The sequence below is a fragment of the Pristiophorus japonicus genome, chromosome 23 (genome assembly GCF_044704955.1).
Source record: "Pristiophorus japonicus isolate sPriJap1 chromosome 23, sPriJap1.hap1, whole genome shotgun sequence".
Classification (NCBI taxonomy): domain Eukaryota; kingdom Metazoa; phylum Chordata; class Chondrichthyes; family Pristiophoridae; genus Pristiophorus; species Pristiophorus japonicus.
In genome coordinates this window covers 14787494-14807972 of record NC_091999.1, presented here as the reverse complement: position 1 = coordinate 14807972, position 20479 = coordinate 14787494, and the positions used below count along the sequence as shown (strand labels likewise).

Genomic DNA, 20479 nt, shown 5'->3' with positions numbered 1-20479 from the left:
GGGGTCAAAGCAGGAAAAAAATGGTTTAAAAAAATTTAAAAGCTCTTTATCTGAATGCAAGCAGCATTCGTAACAAAATAGATGAGTTCACAGCACAAATAGATACAAATGGGTATGATCTGAAAGCCATTACAGAGACGTAGTTGCAAGGTGACCAGGACTAGGAACTAAATATTCAGCGATATTTGACAATTCAAAATGACAGACAGAAAGGAAAATGGTGTTGGGTACCACTGTTAATAAAGGATGAGATCAGTGCATTAGTAAGAAATGATATTGGCTCAGAGGATCAAGATGTTGAATCAGTTTGGGTGGAGATAAGGAATAATAAGTCGCTGGTGGGCGTAGTCTATAGGCCCCCTAAACAGTCGCTACACTGTTGGACGGAGTATAAATCAAGAAATAATGGAGGATTGTAAAAAAGGAACGGCAATAATTATGGGTGATTTTAACCTTCATATTGATTGGACAAAGAAAATTGGCCAGGGTAGCCTTGAGGAAGATTTCATAGAGTGTATCCGGGATAGTTTCCTTGAACAGTATGTTGCAGAACTAGCCAGGGAGCAGGCTATCTTAGATCTAGTACTGTGTAATGAGACAGAATTAATAAATGATCTCCTGGTAAAGGATCCTCTAGGAATGAGTGACAATAGCATGGTAGAATTTCAAATTCAGTTGGACAGTGAGAAAGTTAGACCTCAAACCTAAGCCTAAACAAAGCAAACTACAAAGGTTCGAGGGCAGAGTTGGTTAAAGTGGACTGGGAAAATAGATTAAAGTGTGGGACGGTTGATGAGCACCGGCAGTCATTTAAGGAGGTATTTCATAACTCGCAACAAAAATATATTCCAATGAGAAGGAAAGACTGTAAGAGAAGGGATAACCATCTGTGAATAATCATCTGTGATTCAATCAAGCAGATTCAGCATGGTTTTATGAAAGGGAAATCATATTTGACAAATTTTCTGGAGTTCTTTGAGGATGTAACGAGCAGAGTGGTTAAGGGGGATGTGGTGTATTTAGATTTCCAAAAGGCATTCGATAAGCTGCCATATAAAAGGTTACTGCACAAGATAAAAGTTCACGGGGTCGGGGTGGATAGCATGGATAGAGGTTGGCTAACCAATAGAAAACAGAGAGTCAGGATAAACGGGTAATTTTCCGGTTGGCAAACAGTAACTAGTGGGTTGCCTCAGGGATTGGTGTTGGGGCCTCAACTATTTACAATCTATATCAATGAATTGGATCTTGGATGAAGGGACTGAGTGTAATATAGCCAAGTTTGCTGATGATACAAAGATGGGTGGGAAAGCAAATTGTGAGGAAGTCACAAGAAATCTGCAAAGTGATATAGACAGACTGAGTGAGTGGGCAAAAATTTGGCCGATGCAGTATAATGTGGGAAAATGTGAGGTTATCCACTTCGGCAGAAAAAATAGGAAAGCACATTATAATTTAAATGGAGAAAAATTGCAAACTGCTGCAATACAGAGGGACCTGGGGGCCCTTGTGCAGGAAACACAAAAAGTTAATATGCAGGTACAAGTAATCAGAAAGGCAAATGGAATGTTAGCCTTTATTGCAAGGGGGATAGAGTATAAAAGGAGAGAAGTCCTGCTACAACTGCACCGGGTATTGGTGAGGCCATACCTGGAGTATTGCGTACAGTTTTGGTCTCCCTATTTAAGGAAGGATATGCTTGCATTGGAGGCTGTTCAGAGAAGGTTCACGAGGTTGATTCTGGAGATGAGGGGGTTGACGTATGAGGATAGTTTGAGCAGGTTGGGCCTCTACCCATTGGAGTTCAGAAGAATGAGAGGTGATCTTATTGAAACTTATCAGATAATGAAGGGGCTCGACAAGGTGGATGCAGAGAGGATATTTCCACTCATAGGGGAAACTAAAATTAGGGGACATAGTCTTACCTCAGGCACCGCCATTTAAAACTGAGATGAGGAGAAATGTTTTCTCTCAGGGGGTCATAAATCTGTGGAATTCTCTGCCCCAGGGAGCTGTGGAGGCTGGGTCATTGAATATACTTAAGGTGGAGATCGACAGATTTTTGAGCGATAAGGAAGTAAAGGGTTATGGGAACAGGCAGGGAAGTGGGGCTGAATCTATGATCAGTTAGCCATGAACTTATTGAATGGCGGAGCAGGCTCGAGGGGCCAAATGGCCTACTCCTGCTCCTATGTCTTATGTTCTTATGTTTTTAAACATTCCCACAACCGGCACAGTACGGGTTAGATACAGAGTAAAGCTCACTCTACACTATCCCATCAAACACTCCGAGGGAAGATATAGCACGGGTTAGATACAGAGAAAAGCTTGCTCTACACTGTCGCATCAAACTCTCCCAGGGCAGGTACAGCACAGGTTAGACAGAAAGATTTAGGCTGGGAGTTCCAGAACTTGTGGTTCAGGCAACAGAAGGCACAGCCATCAGTGGTTGAACAATTATAATCAGTGATGCTCAGGCAGACAGAATTAGATGAGCACGGATATCTTGGGAGCGGGGGTGGGCTGTTATGGGGCTGGAGGAAATTACAGAGCTAGGGAGGGGCGAGGTCATGGAGGGATTTGAAAATAAAGATGAGAATTGTGAATTCATGGCGTTGCTTAACCAGAAGTGAATGTAGGTCAGCGAGCACAGGGGTGATGGGTGAGCGAGACTTGGTGCGAGTTAGGACATAGTCCGCCGAGTTTTGGATCGACTCTAGTTTATGTAGGGTAGAATGTGGGAGAAGTGCATTGGAATAGTCAAGTCCAGAGGTAACAAAGGCATGGATGTGGGCTTCAGCAGTGGATGAGCTGAGGCAAGAGCGGAGACGAGCGATGTTAGAGGTGGAAATAGGCAGTCTTAGTTATGCTGCAGATCTTGGTCAAAAACTAATTTCAGAGTCAAATATGACACCAAGGTTGCGAATAGTCTAGTTCAGTCTCAGACAGAAGTTGGAGAGAGGGATGGAGTCGGTGGCTAGGGAACGGAGTTTGTGACAATGGCAATTACAAATATCTGAATATTTCACAGGTTATCACATGCAAAATGTGCGCATGAGTTTTTTAATTAAATCAGTTCCAAAAACGGGTAAACTAACACAGCAATAACAGATTTTCAAATCTTATGCAAGACAGTTCAATAAAGGGGAGGTTCAAAGGATTTCAACTGAGTTTAGAGTGAGACACTGCAGTTAAGTCTACTACAACCACAAGTCATGCACTCAAACGGAACAAGTTTAGGGTTTTATATGTTACAAGGCGAACTAGGTGAGAAGTGATATCAGTTAGAGTAAGAAAAAGCCCTAAAATGGAAGTCAGTCATCATCAAAGGCAGTCCCTTGGAATCGAGGAAGACTTGCTTCCACTCTTATAATGATTCCTTAGGTGGTTGAACAGTCCAATACGAGAACCAGAGTCCCTGTCACAGGTAGGACAGATAGTCGTTGCGGGAAAGGGTGGGTGGGACAGGTTTGCCCTCTGCTCTTTCTGCTGCCTGCACTTGATTTCTGTATGCTCTCGGCGATGAGACGCGAGGTGCTCAGCGCCCTCCCGGATGCACTTCCTTCACTGAGGGTGGTCTTTGCCCAGGGACTCCCAGCTGTCAGTGGGGATGTTGCACTTTTTCAGGGAGGCTTTGAGCGTGTTCCTGTACCGTTTCCTCTGCCCACCTTTGGCTCGTTTGCCGTGAAGGAGTTCCGAGTAGAGCGTTTTGGGAGTCTCGTGTCTGGCATGCAAATTATGTGGCCCGCCCAGCGGAGCTGGTCGAGTGTGGTTAGTGCTTCAATGCTGGGTATGTTAGCCTGGTCGAGGACGCTGATGTTGGTGCGTCTGTCCTCCCAGGGGATTTGTTGGATCTTGCGGAGGCATCATTGATGGTATTTCTCCAGCGACTTGAGGTGTCGCCTGTACATGGTCCACGTCTCTGAGCCATACAGGAGGGCAGATATTACTACAACCCTGTAGACCATGAGCTTGGTGGCAGTTTTGAGGGCCTGGTCTTCGAACACTTTTCCTCAGGCAGCCGAAGGCTGTACTGGCGCACTGGAGGCGGTGTTGAATCTCGTCGTCAATGTCTGCTCTTGTTGATAAGAGGCTCCCGAGGTATGGGAAATGGTCCACATTGTCCAGGGCCGCGCCGTGGATCTTGATGACTGGGAGGCAGTGCTGTGCGGCGGGAAAAGGCTGGTGGGAGACCTTTTGTCTGACGGATGTTTAGTGTAAGGCCGATGCTTTCATACGCCTCAGTAAATACGTCGATTATGTCCTGGAGTTCAGCCTCTGTATGCGCGCAGACGCAGGCGTCATCCGCGTACTGTAGCTCGACGACAGAGGTTGGGGTGATCTTGGACCTGGCCTGGAAATGGCGAAGGTTGAACAGGTTCACACTGGTTCTGTAGTTTAGTTCTACTCCAGCGGGGAGCTTGTTGACTGTGAGGTAGAGCATGGCAGCGAGGAAGATTGAGAAGAGGGTTGGGTTGATGACGCAGCCCTGTTTGACCCGGGTCCGAACTTGGATTGGGTCTGTGCTGGATCCGTTGGCAAGGATCATGGTCTGCATGTCGTCGTGGAGCAGGCGGAAGATGGTGACGAACTTTTGGGGGCATCCGAAATGAAGGAGGACGATCCATAGACCCTCGCGGTTAATAGTGTCAAAGGCCTTTGTAAGGTCGAGGAAGGCCATGTATAATACCTGGTGCTGTGCCCTGCATTTTTCCTGCATCTGTCCCGCTGCAAAAATCATGTCTGTTATGCCCCATACAGGACGAAATCCGCACTGTGACTCTGGGCGGAGCTCCTTAACCACAGGGTGAAGACAGTTTGAAAAGGACTCGAGCGACGACTTTCCCAGTGGCTAATAGCAGGGAGATATCTCTGTAGTTACCAGTCGGACTTGTCTCCTTTGCTAAAGATGGTCACGATCATTGCATCTCTGAGATCTCCCAGCTTGCTCTCCTCCCTCCAGATGAGAGAGAGATGAGGCCCTGGATTCGCATCAGTAGTACCTCTCCGCCATACTTCAGTGCCTCAGCCGGGATTCCTTCTGCTCCCGTAGTCTTGTTGTTCTGAAGCAGTCTTATGGCTTTTTCTACATTGTGCAGTGTTGCCGTTTTACTAGGGTAGCTGCTGCAGGATGGAGTCGAGAACACTTGACTCAAAGACAGAGTCTCAATTGAGTAGATCTTCGAAGTGCTCCTTCCAGCGGGCCCTGACTGCCTCGGTGTCCTTGATGAGTGTTTCCCCGTTCTTTGCCAGCAGTGGGGTAACAACATCAATTAATCTCCTCTGATCATGGAGAATTCAAATATTTGACACTGTGTTTGAAACAATGCTGATTTATTCAATATGTATACAGGATATTAGTCTCCAGCTCAGGTATAGGGGGTATTGAGATCATCACAAACAAAGAATAACTGCCAGAATTAACACGGTTCAGTGCCCAATGCAATCACAGTAAGTCCTGTTCTATTCACTGCTATGGCCTTACAATGGCGGGGCAATTACCCGTCATTCACTACGAGAGTGTTGCCTGGACTGGAGAATTTTAGCTCTGATGAAAGTTTGAATAGGCTGGGGTTGTTTTCTTAGGAAAAGAGGACGCTGAGTTGAGACCGCATTGAGATGTATAAAATGATGAGCGGCCTGGATAGTGTGGATAGGAAGGACCTATTTCCCTTAGCCGAGCGGTCAATAACTGGGGGGGCATAGATTTAATGTAATTGGAAGAAGATTTAGAGGAGAGACCTTATTGAGATGTATAAAATGATGACGGGCCGAGATAGAGTGGAGAGCAAGGACCTATTTCCCTTAGCAGTGGGGTTAGCTGTGGTTTAGTGGGTAGCACTCTCACCTCGGAGTCAGAAGGTTGTGGGTTCAAATCCCACTCCAGGGACTTGAGCACAAAAACTGTAGGCTGACACTGCAGTGCAGTGCTGAGGGAGTGCTGCACTGTCAATGAGAGGTTAAACCGAGGCTCCATCTGCTCTCTCTGGTGGCTGTAAAAGATCCCATGACACTAATTCCATCAAGCGCATGGTGTCCTGGCCAATATTTATCCCTCAACCACGTTGCTGTGTGCGGGCACTTGCTGTGTGCAAATTGTGCGCTGTGATGGGCGGCCCTGTGACAGAATAGCCTAACACCTGGGCCTTAGCCATAAACCCGAAACCCAATCCTAGTTCCCAGACTTTAACAAGAAACCCTAAAACTAATCCCAAACCTTAACAGAGAATCCAGTTTACCAAAAAGAAGAAACCAGAATAGAAAGAATCATACTCTTAATTAAAATAATTTAAAACAATGAAAATAACTAATCCGAACTCCAGACCCTAATCCTCATAAACCTAAACCCAAAACTTGTAAACACAGACCCCAGCCCCAAAACCAAACCCTAACCCAGGACCCTAACCCCCCTAAAATCTAACCCGAACATAAAACATAACAGCCAAAGCCCCAACCCTAACTATGGATCCTAAACCCTGGAAACCGAACCTTAACAGAAAACTGCACAGCCCGCACCACAGCTCCCAAACCCAATCCTAACCCCAGACCCTAGACCCCCAAAACTGAACCCTAACCTAAAACATATTAATGCAGACCCTAACCCCAAGACCTAACCCTAAATGCCCCTAAATCAACCCCTTCCCTCCTCCTCAAGGAAACAGGAACTAAACAGAAATGTGTGTAAAAAGAGGCCTAAGCCGCCCTCCCCCGAGCAGACCAGGAACCAGAAGGATGCACAACAATCGGGGACAACAGACGGTGCAGGGAACCAAACCGGGAATAAAACAAAGCACTGGATTGAACGAAGATAGTAATTACAAAAACATAACAGAACTAACCCCCAAGCTACAACAAAACCCCCAAAAAATCCACAAATTTAATTTTTTTTTAAATTTATTAAAATGAAAAAAACAAAAATTTACCAGAAGGAAGGGGAAAGTGGGATAAAAGAATTAAAAGAAACAAACAAACTGTCAGTAAATCAAAACATTCGACCCCCCCAAAAAAAATCCCAACCCCAAACCACGCACATTGAACCAGGGGAGGCATCACACACTACCCACAAACAAAAAGAGGGGGGAGCTCCACATTTGTACCTAACAAACAGGGAGGACCAATGAGCACACAGAGACAACACACCAGGAGTATAAACAAGAACCATAACACCAGACAAAGCACACAATTAACTCCTCATCACTGAGAGGGGGGAGGTTTAAATCGTTTCTTTCCCTCCTCCTAGCCCTTCTTGTTCTGACTGACCTGGTGGAAGTGGAAGGTAGGGAGCTCTAAATCCTCCATAACCTCTCCCTGTAAGTTTTTCACTGATACCCTCTTAACCTTTGAAACCCCCCCCCCCCCCCCTCACACACACACACACACCTTTGCTTTTCCTGGCCTCTGGTGAAGCCCCATTAAGGGTGAAACATTAGGCCTATGGACTATAATCAGCCACCTAGATGACTGATCGTGAAGTGAGTATAAATCCCCCTGCCCCAAAAACCCCACCTTACTTTTCTCCCCCCACCCTTGGGAGACTTCTTCCTCACTCTCTCCACACTTCCAACCCACCGTGCCGGTCTTTTTCTTTTTTTAAAAAAAGCCGATCTCTCATTTCCCTTCGTTCTCAACAAAAAATGTTCTCCGTATCAGCTCTAATTGTACTGCCATTTAGAGCTAGTAGGATAAGTGTTTGCTGCGGGACTGTGATTTCTCTGCTCCCCCCCCTTCCCGCCCCCACCCTACCCAACAGAAAACTATTGCCATCGAACCGCTATGTACACCCACACCTCTAGTGTCACCTCGAGTCTCATCGCCGAGAGCATGCAGAAATCAAGCGCAGACAGCGGAAGGAGCATGTGGCAAACCAGTCCCACCCTCCCTTACCTTCAATGACTGTCTGTCCCACCTGTGACAGAGACTGTAATTCTCATATTGGACTGCTCATCATAGGCGGTCCCTCGGAATTGAGGAAGATTTGCTTCCACTCGTAAAACGAGTTCTTAGGTGGCTGAACAGTCCAATTCGAGAACCACAGTCTCTGTCACAGGTGGGACAGAGCGTCATTGCAGGAAAGGATGGGTGGGACAGGTTTGCCGCACGTTCTTTCTGCTGCCTGCACTTGATTTCTGCATGCTGTCGGCGATGGGACTCGAGGTGCTCAGCGCCCTCCGGATGCACTTCTCCCATTTAGAGCAGTCTTTGGCCAGGGATTCCCAGGTTTCGGTGGGGATGTTGCACTTTATCAGGGAAGTTTTGAGGATGTCCTTGTAACATTTCCTCTGCCTACCTTTAGCCCGTGAAGGAGATCCAAGTGGAGTGCTTGCTTTTGGAGTCTCGTGTCTGGCGCATGCCAATGTGGCCTACCCAGTGGAGCTGATCAAGTGTGGTCAGTGCTTCAATGCTGGGGATGTTGGCCTGGTCGAGGACGATAACGTTGGTGCATCTGTCCTCCTAGGGGATTTGTAGGATCTTGCCGATCCTCGATTGTTCAGTCACCTGAGGACTCACTTTTAGAGTGGAAGCAAGTCTTCCTCGATTCCCAGGGACCGCCTGTGACGATGACACACACAAGATTTAAGAAAATAAATTTTAAAACAATCAAAGGAAAAAGTGCTTCCTAAATTATCCCTGTCCCTTCCCCCCACGCGGTCCTCCAACGCGGCAAGGACCCTGATCAACCCGCTAAGACCATTAACAGGACATAAAAGGACATAATCCCTCCTTCCCCATCCTACAACTGAATTACTCATTAAAACAACCCTCATCCAAAAACAGACATTGTTAAAATAAATAACATAAAACAACAAATAACATTTAAAATCTTAAAAATAAAAATCAGCACATCAAAGTACATACCTTCTTTTGGGAAGATGAATTTAACAGCGACTTAAAATCAACCACTTTAAAAATCCGGAGACATAAAAACATAGAAACATAGAAAATAGGTGCAGGAGGAGGCCATTTGGCCCTTCGAGCCTGCACCGCCATTCTATGAGTTTATGGCTGAACATGCAACTTCAGTACCCCATTCCTGCTTACTCGCATCTAACTCCTTTTTGAATATATTTAGTGAATTGGCCTCAACAACTTCCTGTGGTAGTGAATTCCACAGATTCACCACTCTCTGGGTGAAGAAGTTTCTCCTCATCTCGGTACTAAATGGCTTACTCCTTATCCTTAGACTGTAAGCCCTGGTTCTGGACTTCCCCAACATTGGGAACATTCTTCCTGAATCTAATAATCCCTTTCCTGGGAACAACAAGATCTCCGCTCCAACCTGCCCCCTCAGCCGCATGTTAAATCCAGGCCGAGGTTTTAATTGGCACTAGGCCCAAAAATAACAATGAATTGACCTGACTACTCGATCCCTAAAAGCCACAAAAATTAAAGAGACCACCCCCCACCCACAACCTAACTGAGACCCCCCTCACACACAATCTAGCCACGAACCCCCCACATGCACAACCTAATCGAAGACCCTACAACACAACCTACCCAAGACACCCATACACACAACCTAACCGAGGCCCCGCAGCAAGACCCTCACCCACTGACTCAGGCCCACCCATTGACTACTTAATCAGAAGCCAACATAGGTCAGCGAGCACAGGGGTGATGGGTGAGCTTGACTTGTTGTGAGTTATGCCACAGGCAGCCGAGTTTTGGATCATCTCTAATTTATGTAGGGTAGAATGTGGGAGCAGTGCACTGGAATAGTCAAGTCCAGAAGTAACAAAGGCATGGATGATGGCTTCAGCAGTGGATGAGCTGAGGCAAGAGCGGAGATGGGCGATGTTACAGAGGCGTAAATAAGCAATCTTAGTTATGCTGTGGGTAAGTGGTCAAAAACATATTTCTGGTTCAAATATGATACCAAGGTTGCGAACAGCCTGGTTGAGCATCAGACAGAAGTTGGGGAGAGGGATGGAGTTGGTGGTTAGGGAATGGTGTTTATGACGATGACAATTCGAAATATTGGAATATTTCACAGGCTATCACATGCAAAATGTGTGGATGTTTTTTTGAATTAAATCAGTTCCAAAACGGTTTAACTGATTCAGAAATAATGGATTTTCAAATATTATGCAAGACAATTCAATAAGGGGTGGTGCAAAGGACTTCAGCTGAGTTTAAAGTGAGACACTGCAGTTAAGTCTACTACAACCACAAGTCATCTACTCAAACAGAACAAGTTTGGGGTTTGATATGTTAGAAGGCGAACGAGGTGAGAAGTGATATAAGTTAGAATAAGAAAAAGCCCTAAAATGGAACAGTCCGTAACAGAACATCAACTAATCTCCTCTGCTCATAGATAAATCAAATATTCGACACATTGTGTTTGAAACAAAGCTGATTTATTCAATATTTATACAGGATATTAATCTCCAGCCCACACATAGGGCTTATTAAGATCATCAGAAACAAAGTCTAACTGCCAGAATGAACATGGTTCAGTGCCCAATGCAATCCCAGCAAATTTTGTTCTATTCACGATCGTCACAACTAAATGGCAGCAATTATACCCAGCATTCTTCGCGGAACGGAATGTGCCTCACCCAGGCTACAGGAGCTCAGTACGCAGGCGCGGGACCTGGCTGTGTTGGGAACATGCGCGGTGCGTGTAATGGCAGAGGAGATACGCGGCTCAAATGATGCACAAAGGCAATCCTATTGAGTGGATCCAGGGGAGTAATGGACCAGCGGGGAGCCGGTGCCCGCCGCAATCCTGGAATAATAACCGGAATATCGGCTGTTGTAGATTCGGGGCTTTCTCCCGGTCACAGGCCCAAGCTAACAGCGGCCATCTTTGTGCAGGATGAGTAGCTCAGCGCATGTGCAGCCATCTTGGTGTAGGAACAACGTGAATGATGTCAGTGTCTGGCACTGAACCCAGCCAGAGTCAGCACCTTCAGGGGGGGGAGGGGGGGGGGGGGGGGGGGGGGGGGGGAGGGGAACCAGTGAGTGTAGAACTGAACCCAGCCAGAGTCAGCACCTTCAGAGGAGGGCAACCAGTGAGTGTAGAACTGAACCCAGCCAAAGTCAGTACCTTCGGGGGAGAGAGGGCGAGAGAGACGGAGAGAGCCCGAGTTTTGGCGGGGGAGGGGGAGAACTCGAATTTTGGGGAGGGGGAGAGTCCGAGTTGGGGGGGGGAGGGAAGGGGGAGAGCCCAAGTTGAGGGGGACGGCCGGAGTTGGGGCTTTAGGAGAGAGCTCGAGTTGAAAGAGGAGAGGAGTGGGAGAGCCCGAGTTGAAAGAGGAGGGGAGGGGGAGAGCCCGACTTTGAGGGTTAGGGGGTGAGCCCGAGTTTGACGGGAGGGGGAGAGCCCGAGTTCAGGTGGATTGGAGGGGCAGAGCCTGAGTTGGGGGAGAAGAAAGACTGAGAGCTACGTGGAGAGCACATTTCTAGAGGTGGTCACCCCGCAGCTTAAGAGTGTGAAGGCAGAGAGGGAGTGGGTGACCGCCAGACAGAAGAGGAGGACTAGGCAGGGAGTGCAGGAGTCCCCTGAGTCCATCTCTCTCCAACCGGTACTCTGTTCTGAGTGGCTCTGGGGAGTGCAGCCAGAGCCAAGTCTACGGCACCATGGTGGCTCAGCTGCACAGGTTGGGAGGAAGAAGAATGGAAGAACTATAGTGGTAGGGGATTCAATAGTCAGGGGAGCAGACAGGTGTTTCTGCGACCGCAGGCATGACTCCAGGATGGTATGTTGCCTCCCTTTTGCCAGGGTCAAGGATGTCACTGAGCAGCTGCAGGGCATTCTGGGGGAAGAGTCTGAACAGCCTGAGGTCATAGACCATGTTGGGACCAATGACAGAGGGATGAGGTCCTGCAGGCAGAGTTTAAGGAGCTTGGAAATAAATTAAAAAGCAGGACATCAAAGGTAGTAATCTCCAGATTACTGCCGGTGCCACGAGCTAGTGAGTACAGAAACAGGAGGATAGAGCAGATGATTGTGTTGCGAATGTCTTTAGTTTCCTGAGGCATTGGGACCGCTTCTGGGGGAGGTGGGACCTGTACAAGTCGGATGGGTTGCACCTCAACATATCAGGGACCAATTTCCTCACGGGGTGTTTGCTCGTGCTGTTGGGGAGAGTTTAAACTAGCTTGGCAGGTGGATGGGAATCTGAAAATAGATTCAGTAGGGAGGGGAGTAAAGCTAGAATTATAAAGCAAAAATAAAGAAAGTAAGTTTGAATGAGAGAGGAAACAAGTAGGAAAAAAGGGTAAGAAAAGAAAGTTAAAGGCTTTGTCTAAATGCACGTAGCATTTGAAGCAAATTAGATGAGTTGATGGCACAAATTGATATAAATGGGTATGATCTGATAGCCATTACAGAGACGTGGTTGCAAGGTGACCAAGGCTGAGAACTAAATATTCAGGGGTATATGACAATCTAGAAGGACAGACAGAAAGGAAAAGAAGGTGGGGTAGCTCTGTGGATAAAAGATGGAATTACTGCAATGGTAAGAAATGATATTGGCTCAACTGATCAGGATGTTGAAACAGTTTGGGTGGAATTGAGGAAATAAGGGGAAAAGTCGATATTGGGCGAAGTTTATAGGCCCCCTAACAGTTGCAACTCTGTTGGTCGGATTATAAACCAGGAAATAATGGAGGCTTGTAAAAAGGGAACAGCAATAATCATGGGTGATTTTAACGTCCACATTGATTGCACAACTCAAATTGGTCTGGGTAACATTGAGTGCATAAAGGACAGGTTCCTTGAGCAGTATGTAATGGAACCAACCAGGGAGCTGGCTATCTTAGATCTGGTCCTGTGTAATGAGGCAGGATTAATAAACAATCTCCAAGTAAAGGATCCCTTGGAATGAGTGATCATAGCAGGTTTGAATTTCAAATTCAGATGGAGGGCGAGAAAGATGGATCTCAAACCAGTGTACTAATCTTAAATAAAGGAGACTACAAAGGTATGAGGGCAGAGTTGGCTAAAGTGGACTGGGAAAATAGATTAAAGTGTAGGATGGTTGATGAACAGTGACGTACATTTACGGAGATATTTCACAACTCTCAAGAAAAATATTTCCAGTGAGGAGGAAAGGGCGTAAAAGAAAAGCTAGCCATCCGTGGCTAACTAAAGAAATAAAGGACGGCATCCAATTAAAAACAAGGGCATACAAAGTGACCAAAACTAGTGGGAGGACAGAAGATTGGGAAGCTTTTAAAAGCCAGCAAAGAATGACTAAAAAAATGATTAAGAAAGAGAAGATAGACTATGAAAGTTAGCTAGCACAAAATATAAAAACAGATAGCAAGAGTTTCTATAGGTATATAAAAATGAAAAGAGTGGCTAAAGTAAATGTTGGTCCCTTAGAGGACGCGACTGGGGAATTAGTAATGGGGAACATGGTGATGGCAGAAACTTTGAATAGATATTTTGTATCAGTCTTTACGGTAGTGGACACTAACAATTTCCCAACAGTGGATAGTCAAGGGCTATTGGGGGAAAGGAACTTATCACAATCACTGAGGAGGTGGTACTCAGTAAGATAATGAGACTAAAGGCGAATCAATCCCCTGACCCAATGGCTTGAATCCTAGGGTCTTAAGAGAAGTAGTGTCAGGGATGGATGATGCATTGGTTGTAATTTACCAAAATTCCCTGGAAACTGGGGAGGTCCCAGCAGATTGGAAACCTGCAAATGTAATGCCACTATTTAAAAAGGAGGCAGACAAAAAGCAGTAAACTATGGAGCAGTTAGCCTAACATCAATCGATGGGAAGATTTTGGTGGCCATTATTAAAGAAGCAATAGCAGGACATTTGGAACAACATAATTCAGTCAGACAGAGTCAGCAAGGATTTATGAAGGGGAAGTCATGTTTGACAAATTTGCTGGAATTCTTTGAGGATGTAGCAAACAGGGTGGATAAAGGGGAACCAGTGAGTGTGGTGTATTTGGACTTCCAGAAGGCATTTGACTAGGTGCCACATAGAAGGTTACTGCACAAGATAAAAGTTCACGGGGTTGGGGGTACTATGTTATCAAGGATAGAGGATTGGCTAACTAACAGAAAACAGAGAGTCGGGATAAATGATTCATTCTCGGATTGACAATCAGTAACTAGTGGGGTGCCGCAGGGATCAGTGATGGGATTCCACCTATTTACAATCTATATTAACGACTTGGAAGAAGGGACCGAGTGTAACGTAGACAAGTTTGTTGATAGTACAAAGATGGGACGAAAAGCAAAGTGTGAGGAGGACACACAAAATCTGCAAAAGGACATAGACAGGCTAAGTGAGTGGGCAAAAATTTTGCAGATGGAGTATAATGTTGGAAAGTGTGACGTTATGGACTTTGGCAGAAAGAATTAAACATCAAGTTATTATTTAAATGGAGAAAAGATGCAAAGTGCTGCAGTATAAATACACCTGGGGGTACTTGTGCCTGAAACACAAAAGATAAGTATGCAGTTACAGCAAGTGATCAGGAATCTTGTCCTTTATTGCAAAGGGGATGGAGTATGAAAGCAAGGACTTCTTTCTACCATTATACAAGTTATTGGTGAGGCCATACCTGGAATACTGTGTACAGTTTTGGTTTCCATATTTAAGAAAGGATATACTTACATTGGTGGCAGTTCAGAGAAGGTTCACTATGTTGATTCTGGAGATGAGCGGGTTGACTGATCAGGAAAGGTTGAGTAGGTTGGACCTCTACTCATTGGAATTTAGAAGAATGAGAGACGATCTAATTGAAACGTATAAGATTCGGAGGAGGCTTGACGATGTTGATGCAGAGAGGATGTTTCCACTGATCCGGGAGACTAGAACTAGATGGTGTCATCTTAGAATAATGGGCTGCCCATTTAAAACCGAGATGAGGATAAATTTCCTCTGAGGGTTGTAAATCTGCAGAATTCACTGCCTGAGAGAGCTGTGGAAGCTGGATCATTGAATATATTTAAGACAGATATAGACAGATTCTTAACCGATAAGGGGTTATGCGGAGCAGCAGGGAAGTGGACCTGAGTCCATGATCAGATCAGCCATGATCGTATTAAATGGCAGAGCAGTAACGAGGAGCCATATGGTCTACTCCTGCTCCTATTTCTTATGTTCTTATGTAGTGAGTGTAGAACTGAAACCAGCCAGTGTCAGCATCTTGAGGGGAGGAAGGGAACCAGTGAGTGTAGAACTGATCTAAGCCCGAGTCAGCATCTTCAGAGGAGGAGAGGGAGGGGAACCAGTGAGTGTAGAACTGAACCCAGCCAGAATTGGTGGTGAAAACTGGGAGTGGAGGAGAAACAGTCTAGAAATGTGTGACAATCCAAAATGTGTGTTTGGATTTCAGCACAACCAGAGGGACAATGTGTGGGATAGGGATTTACAGGTTTGGAAGAATAAGAGAGGAAAGAATGTTCCATGGAAACTAGATGTGTCTATCCTGAATTTCTGTCTTGTACTGACAGTGATGAGTTTTGTTATCTCCTTTTACAGCATATTAGAAGGGGAGATTTTCAGACAGGAAACACAAACCAAACATCGCGTCAAGATCTGATGGAGTCAATCGATTCTTCAGGACATGAACATCATCGGCCTTTGAAAGTGGAAGGAGAAATGTTTGCCGGTTCTGTCTGAGAAATGATTTCAGATATCTGTGACTGGAAAGGCACTGAAACAAATGCACCCGAGTGAGTGTTCCAGTGCACTGACTGTGGAAAGAGCTTTAATGAATTACACAGCCTGAAGAAACATCGCACCATTCACAGCGGGGAGAAACTGTAAACGTGTTGTGTGTGTGGGCGAGGCTTCAACTGATCGTTCAACCAACCAGAGTCACAAGGATAACCGCACCATGGAGAAACCGTGGAAATGTGGGGACTGTGGGAAGGGATTCAGATCACCGTCAGAAATGGAAATTCATCGACGCAGTCACACTGGGGAGAGGCCGTTCACCTGCCCCGTGTGTGGGAACGGATTCACTCAGTCATCCGACCTTGTAGTTCACCAGCGAGTTCACACTGGGGAGAGGCCGTTCACCTGCTCCGTGTGTGGGAAGGGATTCACTCGGTCATCCAATCTTGTAGCTCACCAGAGAGATCACACTGGGGAGAGGCCATTCACCTGCTCTGAGTGTGGGAAGGGATTCACTGATTCATCCCACCTGCTGATACACCAGCGAGTTCACACTGGGGTGAGACCATTCACCTGCTCAGAATGTGGGAAGGGATTCACCACATCATCCACCCTGCTGACACACCAGCGAGTTCACACTGGGGAGAGGCCGTTCACCTGCTCTGAGTGTGGGAAGGGATTCACTCAGTCATCCCACCTGCAGTCACACCAGCGAGTGCACACTGGGGAGAGGCCGTTCACCTGCTCCGACTGCAAGAAGGGATTCACTACTTCATCCCACCTGCTGACACACCAGCGAGTTCACACTGGGGAGAGGCCGTTCACCTGCTCTGAGTGTGGGAAGGGATTCACTCGGTCATCCAACCTGCTGACACACCAACAAGTTCACACTGGGGAGAGGCCGTTCACCTGCTCTGAGTGTGGGAAGGGATTCACTACATCATCCCACCTGCTGATACACCAGCGAGTTCACACTGGGGAGAGGCCGTTCACCTGCTCTGAATGTGGGAAGGGATTCACTACATCATCCACCCTGCTGAGACACGAGCGAGTTCACAAGTGACAGCAGGGGTTGGAATCTGCTGTTATTGCTGCTGATACTCACATCCTGATTGAAACATGTTCATTCTGACAGTTGGGGTTTGTTTCTGCTGATGATAATAACTCCTGTAGCTGGACTGGAGTTTAATATTTGGGATATAGACAAATAAATAAATGGATGGATGAAAGCCCGCCTCTGGAGGGATGTAGGCCCGCCGCAGGAGGCGGGGGGGACTGATGTCCCGGTCGCTTGGTTGGAGGCACACCTGCTTGCCGGGCTTCGTCGTGAGTAATCCGATTTCAAATGACTGAAAATTATGCTAATAAAACACACCAAACTCTTTTCTAGTTAGATTGGGGTACAGTATTCAATTCCTCAATAAAAACATTTGAAAAGAAAAGAATTCTTGAAAGTTGGTTAAACATTTCTTCAGAAGTTTTAAAAGTTTCTCCCAAAGTTTTAAACATTTTCCAAACTTGTTTAAAAGTTTCCCAATTTGATGAAAAGTGTAAAATGAAAGTCAGTAGTAAGCTACCTCCCTTGGTACGGTTCCATGGGCGCTGCCAGCCCTCTGCAGCTGCAGAAAGCCCTGGCTAGACCACACCTGGAGCACTGTGGGGAAGTAGAGGCCCAGTCGTCTCCGAAGGAGGCCCGAACTCCTGGACGCCATGTAGTGTCCCAGAGTTAGAATCCTCATGTACAGTCACAGAGGTAGAATCCTCATGTACAGTCCCAGGGTTAGAATCCCCATGTACAGTCCCAGGGTTAGAATCCCCATGTACAGTCCCAGGGTTAGAATCCCCATGTACAGTGCCAGGTTAAGAATCCCCATGTACAGTGCTAGAGTTAGAATCCCCAAGTACAGTGACAGTGTTAGAATCCCTCTATACAGTTCCAGAGTTAGAATCCCCATGTACAGTGCCAGGGTTAGAATCCCCGTGTACAGCACCAGGGTTAGAATCCCCATGTACAGTCCCAGGTTTAGAATCCCCATGTACCCTCCCAGGGTTAGAATGCCTACATACTCTCCCAGGGTTAGAATCCTCATGTACAGTCCCAGGTTTAGAAACCCCATGTATCCTACCAGGGTTAGAATGCCCACGTACTCTCCCAGGATTAGAATCCCCATGTACAGTGCCAGGGTTAGGATCCCTCTCTACAGTTCCAGAGCTAGAATCCCTCTACCCAGTCCAAGCTTTAGAATCACCATGCACAGTGCTCATGTTAGAATTCCTCTGTACAGTGCCAGGGTTAGAATCCCTATGTACCCTCCCAGGGTTAGAATGCCCACTTACTATCTGAGGTTTAGAATCTCCGTGTACAGTCGCAGGTTTAGAATTCCTCTGTACAGTTCCAAGGTTAGAATCCCCATGTACAGTGCTAGGGTTAGATTCCCTCTGTACAGTGCCAGGGTTAGAATCCCCATAAACAGTCCCAGGGTTGGAATCGCAATGTACTCAACCCCAGGGTTAGAATGCCCACAGACTCTCTCAGGGCTAGAATCCCCATGTACAATCCCAGTGTTAGAATCCACAGGTACAGTCCCAGGGTAAGAATTCCCATGTACTTTCCCCCAGGGTTAGAATGCCCATGTACTCTCCCAGGGTTAGAATCCCCATGTACAGTCCCAGGATTAGAATCCCCATGTACTCTCCCACCCAGGGTTAGAATCCCCATATACTCTCCCAGGGTTAGAATCCCCATGTCCAGTCCCAGGGTTAGAATCCCCATGTACTCTCCCCCAGGGTTAGAAATCCCACGTACTCTCCCAGGCTTACAATCCCAATGTACAGTCCCAGTGTTGGAATCGCAATGTACTCTCCCCCAGGATTAGAATGCCCACATACTCCCCCAGGGTTAGAATACCCACGTACTCTCCCAGGGTTAGAATCCCCATGTACAGTCCCAGGATTGGAATCGCAACGTATAGTCGCAGAGTTGGAATCCTATGACTGTCCAGAGACGAAGAGAAAAATTGAGGCCTTGAATCTGAGTTGGGGAAACAAATCATAGAAACATAATTCAAGTTCCATACTAAACTATTTCAAATCAAATCAAATGAATTGTTGCAAGTAACACAATACTTTCATGCCAAATGGGAAACAAGTGATGTGTGGGCTGTGCAGGAGTGTTTGCACCCGATTACACAGCATGTCCCTGACTCTCCACTCCAAATGCACTTCTTTAGGTTCACAATCTCATTTACACATCCAACTGACTGGATGGACCTCGCCCTTTAAACCCCATCAGAGAAATATGTTTAGTTTGCCAAACCTTTATAAAACACTGGTTAGGCCTCAGCTGGAGAATTGTGTTCAAGTTTGGGCTCCAAACTTTCGGAATGATGCCAAGCTTTTAGAGAAGGAGCGGTGCCAGGGATGTGGGACTTCCGTGATATGGAGAGCCTGGTGAAGTTTTCTCCAGAGAGCAGGAAAGGGTAAAAGGAGATTTGATGGAGATGTACAAAATTATGAACGATTTAAATAGAGTAAATATGGTGAAAGTGTTTCCAGTGGCATTAGGGTACGTAAAAAGAGGAGTCAGACTTCCGATGATTGGCAAAATGATGAGAGGTGAGATGTGGGATCATTTGCCCCACAGAAGGCAGTCTGCCTGTATAGACATTTCACCTTCACGTCGCTGGAACGACTTAATCTCTTCCTGCATTTCGACTGGGACACTGGACCAGCTCCCGTGAAGCACACAGCTTTTGACTAAAGATAATAAGGGGTCCTCGCTTGTCCAGGTTTTGATTTGCCAGGCAGTGACGGGTAATTGCTCACTCTCAAATGCTTCCATTACCATGGCTGGATCTACAGGCTGCACCATTTCCACCCCCGTGGTGGGCAACGGCAGCCTACTGAGATTATCAGCGCAGTTTTCTGTGACTGGACTGTGGTGAATGGCGTAATTGTATGCGGACAACGTGAGCGCCCATCTCTGGATGCGGGTCGATGCGTCGGTATTTATCCCATTACTCTCGGAAACCAGAGATATAAGTGGCTTATGGGCAGTTTCTAATTCGCATTTTAGCCCAGACAGGTTTTGATGCATTTTTTTTTACCATTGACACACGCTAACGCTTCTTTTTCAATCATGCTGTAGCTTCTCTCAGCCGTAGACAGACTTCTGGATGCATAAACAACCGGTTGCAGTTTCCTGAAATCATTAGCTTGTTGCAATACACACCCGACGCCATATGACGACGCATCACAGGCTAGTACCAAACGCTTACATGGATCATACAATGCAAGCAATTTGTTTGAGCACAATAATTTTCTCGCTTTTACAAAGGCATGTTCTTGGCTTTTGTCCCAAACCCGTTCGCCCGTCTTTTCGTAGGAAGAACTGTCGTGGTTTTACCAGGGTGATGAGACCCGGTAAGAAGTTATCAAAGTCGTTCAAGAGTCCCAAAACGACCGCAGCTCAGTCAAGTTCTGTGGCCTCGGTGCGTTCTCGATTGCGCTCACTTCGAGCGTTTTAACCTGAGCCTCACACGGTTGAGTCGACTAAGAACCTCCTCCAGGTTCTGCAGGTGCTCGACTGTGTTCCGACCTGTGACCAAGATTTCGTCCTGGAAGACCATGGTTTGTGGGACCGACTTCAGTAAATTTTCCATGATTCTCTGGATTATTGCCACCGCTGATCGAATTCCAAACGGACATCTGTTATAAACGAAAAGACCTTTGTGCATGTTGATGCAGGTGAGGGCCTTCGATGATTCCTCCAGTTCCTGTGTCATGTAGGCTGAAGTCAGATCCAGCTTCGTGAACGTTTTTCCTCCCGCCAGCGTTGCAAAGAGGTCGTCGGCTTTTGGTAGTGGTATTGGTCCTGCAAGGA

At 46.5% G+C, this 20479-nt stretch overlaps 2 protein-coding genes across 2 annotated transcripts in view; both read left to right on the top strand.

The window, feature by feature from the left end:
• The window catches only part of LOC139235401 (zinc finger protein 229-like), a 133449-nt gene extending 116747 nt beyond the window's left edge, over window positions 1–16702 (top strand). Inside the window, exon 3 of the mRNA XM_070866533.1 lies at window positions 15712–16702. Within this exon, the coding sequence (XP_070722634.1) occupies window positions 15712–16660 (949 nt within the window). The 3' untranslated portion in view covers window positions 16661–16702. The remainder of the gene's footprint in view (window positions 1–15711) is intronic.
• LOC139235632 (zinc finger protein 239-like) overlaps window positions 1–20479 on the top strand; it is a 786713-nt gene that overhangs the window by 75152 nt on the left and 691082 nt on the right. The window lies entirely within an intron of this gene.